The sequence below is a fragment of the Pelodiscus sinensis genome, chromosome 1 (genome assembly GCF_049634645.1).
Source record: "Pelodiscus sinensis isolate JC-2024 chromosome 1, ASM4963464v1, whole genome shotgun sequence".
NCBI lineage: Eukaryota > Metazoa > Chordata > Testudines > Trionychidae > Pelodiscus > Pelodiscus sinensis.
The window spans coordinates 104,480,783-104,494,249 of NC_134711.1; the positions used below are offsets into that span (position 1 = coordinate 104,480,783).

The following is a 13,467-nucleotide window of genomic DNA, read 5'->3' on the forward strand; positions in this document are numbered from 1 at the left end:
ATTTTCTTGTGGAAGAATGCAATTGCACTGTGGACGTTCCACAAGTTTTGTTGGAAAAATGGCCATTTTTCTGACAAAACTCTGTAGTGTGGACATACCTATAGTTTGAAAATGGTAACCTTTTACAGCCTTTTGAGTCAGGCATGTTTTCATTCACTTTGTGCAAAAAATAACAGGTCCACAAAGAAGGTAAGAACTACAATAGAAATAGACTTTACATGTAAATTCAGTGGACACTCAAAAAGCTCTTGCTCCATCTCCAGCACAGAACTAAAGTTATGCATGATCCTGTTCCAAACAGGAGGTTTCAAAGAAAGGACAATGAAGTAATATAGATCAGAATAAAAACAGTCTTCATAAGTGACCTCCAGATACATTTGTTTTAATTTCTTTTGAGGCATTTTAAGTATTAACACTATAAAGCATCAGGCAGGATATGCAGTGGTCTCCATCTGAGCCATATAAAAATTCATAATAAAATATTAGGTAACAGCATGAAATCCAAACTCTTCAGCTCAGAATCAGATGTCCTGAAACTCTGGATGTTCGGTCTCACCACACATTCATGACTGTGCTTCAGCTCCGGACTGCTAGATTCTGGAAGACTGAAAGTGAAGGAAATCCTCAAAAGCCACACTTCTACTCTGATGTTGCAGCTTGAAGGGGAATTCCATCCTTAAAGTTTGTGTGGAGATAATCCAGGCAACATCAGTGGTTTATGATTTGTCACTGGGAGGTTTCTTCTTAGCTTCCACATCTCTTTTAATACCTTCAAGTTTCTTTGCAAGGTCAGGAATCTTTTATATTTTTTAGGAAAAAAAAGAGTTAGACATTAGCAGTAGTGTTTAGTTGACTAATGAGGGAATGCAGAAAGAATACTTCATGTAAAGTTTACACGAAAAATAAAAAGCTTGGTCCTTAGACCCAATCCACAGTATTACCATACACCAGTGTTTCCTAATTTTATTTGGCCACGGAACCCTCTTAAAAAAAAAAATCACGCTGGGGGGGCCCCCAACAACCCCTTGAAAATGGCTACCCCAGGCAACCACCCAGCTCACCCGCCCCTAAGACCAGCTCTGAGGGATTGGGGGAGGAGGGGTGATCGGGTTCTTGTGAAACCCTTACTTTCACTTCGCGGTAGGTTGCCAGATACTTTCACAAAAAATCCCAAACATGGCAGGGGAAAAAAAAATTGATTGGGGGGGGAGAAGCCGGGAAAACCAGGGGACCAAAGTTGTTGAGCAAAAAAAAGGGGGGGGCACTGTGTCTTTAAATCCACATGCTTCCCGCTCCCCTCCCCCCACACACTAGGGGAACAATGTCCCCGCCAGCCTTCTGTCCGAGAAACAGAAAACACTGGACGTTTTACATATCTAGTATTTTCTGTGGGTTTTTTTTTTAAATAAACTGGACAGGGGCCACAAATACTAGACTGTCCAGGTGAAAACCAGACACCTGGCAACCCTACTTCACGGAACCCCAGGGTTCCGCGGAGCACTATTTGGGAAATACTGCCATAATCAAGAGACATGCTCAGTACCATGAGTAGGGGCAAAGAAGTGTTTATAAAAAGCTGAAATAGGAAAGCTGGTCCTCCAAATGTTCTATCTCAATGGAAGAAAAATGAATGGCCTAAGAGAAGGCCACAGAAAACAAACTCAATAATATTAACACATTCTTCCAGGAATGTCAAAGTATAAAGAGAATTTCTGTGGTCTGTAAAATGTACAAAGTCAGAGCACATGAACATATTGGTTCCTTTTAGTCTTAGTTAACTTACAAAGAGTGTTGTGCAAAAGGAGGAAAGTATTTTTGAGCGATATCAAAAGTATTTATTTTGCTGTTTTGTAGCCTCCAAAATGTCTATAATTTTTGCACTGAACTCTGCAATTTTTTGAAATTTCACACTTTAAAGGGGAAAAAATAAGCATTTGTTTTAAAGATCAAGCAGATTTGCAAAACACCCCTTAAAAATAGAAGCATTTAAGACTGAAAATGAACCAATGAGAGATGCCAGGCTGCCAATGCTTTATTGTAATAGCAATCCAGCAAGATATATTAGCTTTCCTTCAAAGCCACAGCTTCTAGCCCTCATGCTTGCAGAAAACTGCTTGAAGATGAGACACAACTAGAATGAAAGTGGAGACTGAAAGTGGAGGAAACCACCAAAGGCAAAGAAAAAATATCCCCAAAATGCATTTTTTTTAGTCATGATTTTTAAAGCCAAATTTAATGATTGGGGGACTTAAATCATGACTTGAGTGCTCAGGTTAGACATATGAAAAATGTCAGGTGGGCTTTCGTGTGTAAGGTAGTGGTGTTTCTGTATAGCAGGGTTTGGGTAGGGTTGCCAGGTGTCCAGTTTTGAACCGAACAGACCAATATTTGAGCTTCCTGTTCGGGAAACAAATTGAGAAAATATAAATGAGAAAATATAAATGTCCGGTATTTTCTAAAGAAGATGTAATGTAGATTGTGATGTAATGTCAAGTGTGTCCAGTATTTTTGTTGAAACCATCTGACAACCCTAGGTTTGGGGGGAGAACTGGGCCAATCTTGAAAAATAGGAACTAAGAGCCCAAAGCTGCACACACTTATCAGGGCTCACCAAGCCGTGGCGAGCCCCGCTCACCAGCTGCGCTGTACGGCGATCTGTGCATGCACAGATTGCCCGAACCCAGCTCTTTCAGGTTGTAATCTACTCGCCACGGGTGAGTAGATTACATAGTTTGTCGAGCCCTGTTTATAATGTATCTCAGTTTAAGCAGGCATCACTGATGTCAACAGAACTACTCACAGGCTTGAAGGGACATGTATAAGCAGTTGTACGATTGGGGCCAACATGTGAAAAAGCAGAATGTTGAAGCTTCTGAATTTTGTTATAAGGAGTTCTATGCTGAATTACCTTTATACTGTTTTGCAGCATCTGCAGGAATGATAGTGCGTCTTAAACTCCTTGTTTAATTTACTCTTGAGCATATCCCTAAAAGAGCTTCTTGTCTCAAATTTTACTCTTGAAGAGAAAAGAAAACCCTATATTTTAATTCTATCACCCATTTCTATAATTAGGGCTCTTATGATCAACCATGTAGAAAATCATCTGAGATACCATATCAAATAGTTGGTTTGTGCTAACAAATTAGTTTTATATCACCAAGGGAGAACTTTCTATGAATTAAAAGCAGAAGTTTCCCTCTTCTGGTGACACTTCAGTTGTGCCGCTGGAAAATGATTATATCATGGTTTCATTAATTACATATGCACCTAGGGTTGCCAAATGGTTTCAGAAAAATACCGAACCAAAAAAAAAAAGTGCCTATGTGACCCCTTTAAGAAACACCTGATGAGGCTTTTTGGCCTTAACAGGCTGCTGGCAGCTGCTCGCCATCTTGCCTTCCTGTGCGGGGCTGGACAGCTCCCCTGCAGAACCTGGTAAGCACTAGGGTTGCCAGGCTGCCTCCGTATTGAGTTGGACAATCTGGGATTTTTGCCTCCTGGCCAGGAAAAAAAAAAAAAAATCAGAAAGTACCAGACATTTTAGGCGTCCAGTATTTTCTGAAAAAAAAAAAAAATTTAAACCAGACAGAAAGCAAAAATACCAGACTGTCCAATTAATGCCAAACACCTGGCAATCCTATATGCACCATTCACTAGGGATGTAAATGACTAGTTGACTACCCAATAAGCTCTGATTCTACCCAATAAGTTTATCCGGTACTCAAGTAGTGACTTTACTAGTTGCTTTCCTGCCCTCTTCCTTGCTGCCTCTATCAGAGAGGTAGAGGAGAAGGGGAGCAGGAGCCAGTGCTGGCAGGAGACTATTTAAAAGCCCAGTCCCAGAAGCTGCGTCTCTGCTTTTTAATTGTATTAAAAGCCACCAGGCTCTTAAAATTCTATAACTATATCTTTTTCTAATAAAATTCAAAAGCTTCAACATTTCGCTTTTTCACGTGTTGGCCAAAATCATACAACTGCTTATGCATATGCCTTCAACCCTCTGAGTAGTTCTGTTGACATCAGTGACGCTTGCTTAAACTGAGGTACATGTAACCACTGAAAATTTCAGCAGTACACACTGGGAACCTGTGTGTAACTGTGAAAGTTAAGCGATGAGCCATTGGTTAACTGTGTACCTTGTTAATTTTTCATACCCCTAATAGGGATGTGAAAGTGTAACATGCCTGAGAGACCCAGTTAGGCTGACATAACCCCAAGTTACATGGAAGAACTTTTCTGTCAACCTAGCAGCCACCTCTTGGAAAAGATGAATTTTTACCTCAGCAATAGGAGGGGTCTTACATTGCTGTAGTAAATATGTATTCTCAGTGCCCTTCAGATATACTCACTGCTGTAACATTTCTAATATAGATATACCCTCAGTACCTACAGTTTTCAGACACACCATTTTTTCTTCTACCATTGCAACACATTTGTTTAAACAACTCAATCATAGCTGGACAGGCAATTAAATTTTTGGGTGTAAAAAGTACAAAAAATAATAAAGCGCTATAAAACTTAAAACAAAAATTCAGGTTTTTCTCCAAATTTCAGTTGACTCACCCTCCAGACTCCTCGAGTACCCCTAAGGATACTTGTAGCACTGGTTGAGAAACACTGGCCTACAGGGCAAGGCCCTGAACAGGGTGTTAGGAGAACTGGTTCTAAGCCTTGCTCTGACAGGGTGCATCTACACTGCACAATTATTTCAAGATAACTAGCGTTATTTCAAAATAACAATGTGAGTGTCTCTCAGCCATTCTGTTATTTCAAAATTATTTTGAAATAACAAATGGTTCATTCTGAAATCTGTAAACCTCATTTTACGAGGATTAATGCCTATTCCGAAATAACAATTTTGAAATCAGGCGTGTATAGCCGCTCCACCGCTGTTATGTCGAAATATTCCTCCCCAGTGCCTCCTAGGGCTCTAAAATCAAGCTAGCACGTTTACATTAGGGAAGCCTGCCTCGGACTAATTTTGAGGCTTCCCTGCAGTATAGACGTGCTATTTTGGATAACTATTCTGAAATAGCTTATTTCGAAAAAAGAGTGCAGTGTAGACGTACCCATTAGTGACCAGCTGTGTGACCTTGGCTAATCACGTGCTTGTAGTTTTCAGGATTTAGCAGATCTAAAATTAAACACCTACTATACAATTAATAATCATATTTTAAATATTTCTTACGTGTGCCACAAATGCTACCTTAAAATTAAAAAGACTAAGTATAATATCCACAAAGTTTTGTAGGTTCTTAAAGCCCAGACTCAGATACCTAAGTCCTAGTTTTGGCTTTATTACAATGCACAAAACTTCCTCTGAAGTCTATAGTCTTAAACTCATACTCTGCCTAAGGAACACTTTACTGCAAAAACTCAGGAGCTTACATTTCTGCCTCTGAACAAGTTCACTAGCGAGTCCTTCTGAGTTTAGATACCTAAGCCCCAGAGTGATTTGCAAACCAAAATGCAATAGGAGTTCAGACAACTAACTTGCCAGAGTAGTCAGATCTCTTAACAGTGCTCAGAGGTTGTCTATCTGCTTGAGTCATTCAAAAATCAGTTGAAAGAGGAGGTGGTGGTAGTAGCTCTCACCTGAGATGTGAGAGACCCAGGTTTGTTTTCCTTCTCTGGAAAGGATTTTAACAGAGGTTTCCCACCTCTCAAAAGAGTGCCCTAACCACTGGCTTATGGAATAGCCCCACATCTGCATATCTCCTTCTCTCCTGTTGAATCCCTTCCACTCAGCTAATTAATCTTAATATATGACTGCTGAATTACTTACTTATCACAACCATCTCCTCCTCCTCTGGCCACTTTCTGTGGAATGAAGACTGCACCTCACTGATTCCCTCAAGAGACAGTTTGAGCAGGTAAGCCAGTTAACTCCAGGTCAAGTCTCTTCACTTTTCTGGGCTCCTGTTTCATCTATTTAGACTACAAGCTGCTCTTCAAGACAGAGACTGTATCGTAATATAGGTCTGTACAACAGCTGCATAACAGGGTTCTGATCTCAGCTGGGATCTCTAAGTATTACTGTAATACACATAAATGAGAGACAGTTCAATGCACAGGCAAGCTGGTTGCTCAATTACATACGGTGCCATACATTGGACCATGTGAATTTTTTTTGGCTTTACTCTGACTGGCTGGTCATTTTTTCTCTAATTATTGGCCAGCATTTTTCTTTCCTCCGATTGGCCAAGTTTTTTGTGTTAGCTCAACTACTTGGGAAAGGGACAATGAAAATATTACCACCCTGGGTGGTAAGACAGGTAGGGCCATTTATACAAAATATTACTACTTTCATAAATAATAATACTTACATCATAATTCTGAGCCAGATACATCCCAACCACATTGCCGAAAGCAAAACCAAGCTTGAGGGGGGAGGAAAAAAAGAAAGAAAATGAATGACAAGGAGTTTAACATTTCATCCTTCACTAGCTCAGAATGTATAAACATTGGTCAGTCAAAGAGACTGAAAAATGGTGTTGGTGGCAGGGAAATCATGAAAACTTGTAAAATTGTTTTAATTTCCCAGGCTTCAGAAGGGAGATATTTTTCCAAGTCACTTTCTGAATTATTGTTTTCATTAAGAGAATGCAGGTGGTTTTGGTGGGAAAAAAATATTTCAAAAAGATGTTGATAAAAACATTGGTTAAAAAACACTGCAAAAAAATTTAAAAATTTAAAATTCAAGGTTTTTTTTCATGCACAAAACTTCTACCAGCTCAACCCATAGATGTTTTTTATACTTCGCTCCCTGAAGCGCTCTCTCTTCCTTCCACTATGTACTCATCTACACCCCCACTCTTTCTGTAAGACCACCAACACCAGAATATGAGGTTTTTCTTCATCACTGTTCTTACAGTTCCAAGAAATCTTCGGGGCAGAGCTTGGTCTTTTGTTCTATGAAGTTTCTTGATTATCTACTATTTTCTAAAAATAATAGTAAGCCCATTAAAACCAAGGGAACATAATAGAACAGGAAAAGTCTTTTTGTTCAATATTAATACAGCTCCTAGCACAAGAAGTGTCTTGCTCTATGATTGAGGCTCACAGGAACTACCATAACACACATACTAAGAACAACAGGCACTGGGTGGGGGTTGAGGGATGTCACAAGTCACAAGCAAATGAAATGAGCTACAAAACAGATGGGCTGAGGATAGGGTTAGCAGGTAGATCCCCCCCCCCCCCCAAAAAAAACCCAGACACACTTGATTGTGGGCAGGGAGGGAGGGGAGAGGAGGGGGACCGGCTGGCCGGGAGGAAGGGGGGGCGAGAATACAGCAGTGCTGGCCAGGGGAGATTAGGAAGAGGAACCGGTCAGCGGGAAGCAGAGCTGGGGGGCGGTGCAGAGGGGCTGGCCAGGGAAGATCAGGAGGGGAAGTGGAGGAGAACCGGCTGGCCGGGAAGGGAGATGGGGAGGGTGAGCAAATCGGCCGGCACAGAGCGGGACTGACCCGGGCACTTGCAGATCCCGAGGCGCTGCCTGTACCGCGCAGGCTCCCGGCAACGCATGAGCGAGGAAGAGGCTTCCCCTCCTCCTCACACTCAACCAACTGAGGGCTCCTAGCGGCAATCGCGGCCCCGCCTCCCAGCTTGGACTCCCAGCCACTCCTCCCGCCCCAACCAGGCTTCCGTCCGGTGCGCAGCCGAAAAAAATTAGACAATACCGGACATTGCACACGTCCGGTATTGGCTGATTTTTTTACCGGACAGAGCGCGCAAATACCGGACTGTCTGGTACAATATGAACACCTAGCTTAGTTTTACTAAGCTCAGGAGCTTGTACAGAAACAATGCATTGATGGATTCCTGGGTTGGCCTAGTTATAATACTTAGCAGAGAATATAAATTTAGGTCTAAGGTTTGGAATAGCAGTTGCTGGGTGCTAAGGAAACAGGTCACTTCAGTCCATGAGGTTTGAAGAAAGAATAAAGGAAATAGAATGCATAGCTCCTGTCACTTGCAGACTTAGGAGAAATTCAGGTCTTAATCAGAGGAGAAAAGAAGAACAAAATCCTTTGTTTCCTCAGAAATATACATCCAGATTCTTCGCACACAGCCGTGCCAAGTAAAACTCTGGCCCTTATGATCATTACATTTCACATTAAGCTTGCTTGATGTACAAATCCTAACAAGATTTTGTTGACTACCAATATTGCAAGTATAGACTCATCTCTGAAAATCCATGTGCTGCTTTTTTTTAAAATCAGCAACAGTAATGATTTTGCAATGAAAGCCTAACTAGAAATTATATTCTGTTCTGCTTTGTGCTACGAATGCAACTATCTAGTTCAGCAGCATAAACACAGTATCTGTCATTGGTTAAAAACAAACAAACCAGACAACCAAAACCAAAATCTGAATGTGTTCTTGTTAGGAAGCTTTGGCCATTTATAGAGCTGGTTGCACATTTTCACATGGTGATGCTATCTTTAACTAAATGTCTGAACTGTAAGGGAAACAGAACATTTATTTAAATTATCTGTTTACTCCATTTTTAAACTTTAGGGCTCCCCCACCCCCAACAAATTTAGCGTTCTTTGTGTGTGTTTGCAATAATAAAGTAGTTTTATACCAAACAACTGTAAATTAATGAAGCTTTTTACATGCAATATTATTAATGCATGCTACGTTGAGAGAAAAAGAATCTTAAATCCTGCTTACTGCTGAAAGTCAATACAGCAGAAGGGCCTTTCCTATATCTTGGTAGTGTCCATGAACTCACCGAAAAGGCAAGCAGAGACTCTCAGTTGAGAATTTCAGAGACTCTTTGCAAAGACTGGCTTATAGTGCTAGTCACTGGGGAAACCTTTCAGTCTATCCCTTACAAAATAGTTTTACTAAGAAAGTTCTCTCGATTTCTTCTCCTAAAAAAGGATTAATGCCTTAATTCTATTGCTCTTAGCCTAAAATACATTCTGAATCCAAAGCTGAGACCAATACTTTACCATGAAGTGAGCCTTATTTTGTATTGCAATTATCTTAACACCCATGTCAAACCCAACACCATAAACAACTCATATCCCATTAGTTGAGGTCAGAGCTCAAAACACACCATGCAAGTTCAGTCCAGACTTTGATGTGTTATTTCATCCATTACTGAGGTTTAAAGAAGATGAAGAGGGGCAGTTGCACAATTTAATCTTTCACTTTTGACAATAAAAATGCTGCCAATTAAAGGTTATGTGACAGTTAAGGACAGTAAAGAACTAATTAGAGTTAAAGGGGCTTCTAACAACCACCCAATATGCTAAAATACATGTTAAATGTAAAACAAGCAATTACTTGACTCTAAAATGCAAAAATATAAAATTTGTCAGATTATCCCTTTATCTCCCTGCTACAGCTCTAGCTAGGCTGAAGAAGCGACAGACACTACACTATTTCCATTCACAGGAAAGAAGAGGAAGGAACCCAGAATCAATGTGCCCTTCCTCCTTCCCCTTCACCAGCTTGCATACACTAATCAGAAAGTCTTAATTAAAACTGATTATTATCAGGTGTTTGCAATACAGGGGCTTCAAGAGGCAGCTGAGTTCAGAAACATTATGATTCCAAAGTCTGCTGAATGTATTAGTCCTATTACCCACTGTTTTCACTGGATTACTTTTTTAATCTTGTATTGGAGCAGGGGTAGGCTATGGAAGCTTATTTTTTTTAATAAACACCCAAGAGCTAAAGTGATTCAAAAGTGGCCCTCTGATGGCATTATCAACACACACCAGAACTGAAAATAGCCAGCTAACTAAAAAAGATTTAAAAGAGAGAGACCAGAGTCTTGATTTTCTAATAAATATGCAATGCATTATCAGGACATACTAGCACCATGTCTGAACATAGCAAAAAATCCAGAATATCCCCAAATTAGGTTAGCAGCACCTATAGTGAAAAATGAGAAACTGCTGGTGTAGTTTGGTTTCTAGCATGGGCTATGTTGTTGTCTCTGTTATTTACTTTTAATAAGTGCCAGGTATTAGGATTAATTAAGGATTTAATTAGAATTGTAAATAAATCATATAGTTGAGCATCTGGCTTTAGATATCTGCCAGAGTTTGCAGACACACACTGAAAGAAAAAACAACAAAAGTTTAAAGAATGTTCAGCTATCAATGAGACAAACAGCTTCATTAATTAAAACACACTTTAGATCTGGGAATGAGGGGGGGAAGTAACCCTGGGCAAGGAGTTTAACTTTGACCTCAGGAACAGCTTAGTATTTGCAGATGGTCAGAGTAGAGCTGGGATAAGCCAGAAGCCTCTCAAATACCTAAGTAACTGCAGTCACTACAACAGAGTAGGTAATGTGTTGTCAAAACAAAGAGGTGGGAGAGAAGGAGAAAAAAAAAGAGAGAGAACATAGCAAACTGGAGAAGCAGTAAGATTAAAAATATGCTTAAAACAGCTTTGAGACTACTGATTCTTTTGGAGCAAAATTGTCATGAAATACAAATTAACATAAATCCTTTGCCATCAGAGTGATGTGTTTTACTAGAATAGCAACTCAATGAGGCTATGTCTACACTGCAGGCTTTTTGTGCAAGAATGACTGTTCTTGTACAAAAACTTGCCGGGTACCTACACTGCACGCGTGTTCTTGTGCAAGTAAGCTTACAATACAGCATCAGAAAAAAAGGCCTTTTTCCGGAAGTGTAAACTGCTACACTTCTACAGGAGTGCAGACTGCTCCTTCTTGCGCAAAAGCCCCTTGCCCCAAAATGGCAGCTCATTAAGTATGTAAATAAGGCAATATTGCCGCACCTCAGTTGCATATGTTCTTGCGCAAGACTGGCCAGTGTCGATGTAGCCTCACCGTCATGTTATAACTAAAACTGTAGGTGGAAGAATTGAGAAAATTTTCCATTACTTTAATGGATTTACTTTTTTTCCCTTTTTTTGTGAAACACTGTTTATTTACAGTGCCAGTAAGTGCCAGTTTCTCTGATCCCATCCCTCCCACCTACAAGGACTACAGCTGTTATAAAGAAGATGTACCCAATTTCAAAAAGAGAATTTCTACTAAAATGTAGGGCTCCTTTTGTTTTTACTATATGAACATAATACTGGGGACTAGAGGTCAGATACCCCAGCAGATCAACATAGATGCATTAACTCAGGGCCATGAAAAATGTCCGCACTCTGAACAACATAGGTAGGCTGATCAAAATGCCACTGTATATGCAGATATGTTGACAGAAGAATCCTTCCACTGACCTAGCTACTGCCTCTGGGAGAGCAGTATTAAACATTACATGGATGGAAAAAATATGAAGTGTCTATATTATGACACTAGAGCACTGTAGCTGTATCACTGTAATTAAACATGCAGTGAGTCAACTTTACACATGGGAATTTCAGGCTAAGTCACTTGTATGTGTTGGAAATCATTAGCAACCTGATTAACTGTTAGACTGTAATAATTTTTTCATACTAAATAGTACCGTACACTCATGGATTTGAAGGGCACTTCTTGAGGTGAAAAGGCATCACAGTCTGTCCCTAAAATAATCTCTTTTTGCATGTGTGCATAATTTTTATTGAAAGAAAAAAACCCTTTGGTGCAGTGAATAATATTTAACAGATGTCAAAGAATGGAGCTGTGGACCCTGGAAGTACTGGCATATCCAATTCTTCTGAGGTAATCTACCTGACAGATTGCTGAGAGTCAGACAGATGAACTGGCAGAAAACTAGACAGGCTCAGCTCAGCTTAAGGCGGGGTTAAATACCCTTGGATGTGCCACCGGATGTCTTAGCATCATAGACAAATGAATGCAGCACTGGTACGGAGGGGACACAGCAACCCAAGGGTTATACAGGCTGTATTCACTCCAAAAAACTTGGAATTATTGCAAAACAACTTAAAGTGGAAAGTTTTTTCCCCCTGCAGCTGACTTCCATTTGCACAATTTTTTTTGCACTACTTAAGAGTGGGGAATGGGAGGACTTGTCACACATTAGGTCCTGCAAGTGACAGTTACTTTAGTGTGGAATAGATGTCTATTGGGGGCACCCCGCACTGCAGTTTGACTACTGTCACTCAAGAGGAATAACCTGAGTGCAGATAACTTGAATTAACTATACAGTGAGGACATATCGCAAATCATAACCATACAGATGAAGTTCTAGAGCAGTGTTTCTCAACCAGTGATACAAGTACCCTTAGGAGTACAGTACTCAAGAGAAGTCTGGGGAGGGGAGTGGGTCAACAACTGAAATTTGGAGAAAAATGAATTTTTGTTTTAAGTTTTACAGCGCTTTATTATTTTTGTATTTTTTACACTCAAATTTCATCGCCTGCCTGGCTACGATTAAGTTGTTTAAACAAATGTGTTGCAACGGTAGAAAAAAAACTGTCTGAAAACTGTAGGTACCGGGGGTACTTAAATTTTTTTTTAAAGGGTTACTTAATGAACAATTTTAGAGGAAAAAGCCCTACAATAACCCTAGAGCATTTCAGGGCTATGTGTATTTTAAGGTTGGCTGGCTCCATTTTAGAGTAGGCTTCATCTCACCTAGCTAGCCTGTTAACAAAATACAATCTTCCCAGCCAGCACTGAAGTTTTTAAAACGTGCTAAATAACCCTTAAAGGCTTTTATGCTAGTCCAGAGGAACCCATAAATGTAGTCAGTGGGCCGCAGCTGCAAACAAGGTCCCAGGCCTATCAATGCACGAAATTTGGCAAGGATCCATCCCCTCAGCAAGGGGACTGACGGTTCCGTCTCAAGTCAGGCGTGTGCTTTTCAGCTGAAAGCATGTAACCAGCTCCAGGGCCCCAAGCCAGCCACAAAGTATCCATGGCTGGATGGCCAGAGCGTGTGTCTCAGCTGCTCGCCTGCCAGACTCAGCGACAGCCTCTCCCTCGCCAGGGGGCTGGGAGAAAGGGAGCTGCTCTTCCAGGCCTCTCCCGGCTCTGAGCAACCACTCCACACGGTGCATAATCCCCTCCTCCCGCACAGCCGGGGCGCGGGTCGGACACGCCACGTGGAGGGGCTTTGCAGGCACTTACCAGAAACTGCAGCATCGTGCGGGCGGGTTCTCTCCTGCAGCAGGGGAAATACTGAGTCACCGAGCCAGCAGCAGCAGCAGCTTCCCTTCCGGGTCCCAGCCTCCCCGCGGCCGTCTCCCTAGCGCTGGGGCCGCTGGGTTTCCGAGCGGGCCTATCCTTCCTTGCCTTGCCCGCCTGCCCCGCCTCTGGCGGCCGCAGACCCGGCCCGCCTGGGTGAATTGCTCTCTGACAAGCCACACGCCCTCCCTTGGGCGAGAGCTGCTCCCCGCCGAGCCAGCCTGGCCCCCGCTGTTATCAATGCCCCAAACCTGCCCGGTTCTCTCTGTCTCTGTGTGTTTACACATAACATCCCCCCCCCCCCCCATCTATTTACATCTCTGTAGGGTTCCCGGCTTTCGAACCGCACAAAACCAAACACCCTTGCCCCATCCCTAGCGCCCCCGCCA

At 41.6% G+C, this 13,467-nt stretch overlaps 1 protein-coding gene across 1 annotated transcript; it reads right to left on the reverse strand.

Annotated features, from left to right (window-relative positions):
* Positions 1 to 366: 366 nt before the first annotated feature.
* STMP1 (short transmembrane mitochondrial protein 1) lies at positions 367 to 13,240 on the reverse strand. Its single transcript, XM_006114377.3, has 3 exons — positions 13,022 to 13,240; positions 6,327 to 6,380; positions 367 to 797 (listed from the first exon to the last, which is right to left on the reverse strand). The coding sequence occupies exons 1-3, from the start codon at positions 13,034 to 13,036 to the stop codon at positions 717 to 719; spliced, it is 150 nt and encodes a 49-aa protein (XP_006114439.1). The 5' UTR covers positions 13,037 to 13,240; the 3' UTR covers positions 367 to 716.
* Positions 13,241 to 13,467: the final 227 nt, after the last annotated feature.

Bases quoted from the DNA above. Each gene is read 5' to 3' on its own strand.
- STMP1 (XM_006114377.3), bottom strand. The intron at 798-6,326 runs GTAAGTATTATT...AAAATATAAAAG, and splicing joins ATCTGGCTCAGAATTATGAT to ATTCCTGACCTTGCAAAGAA.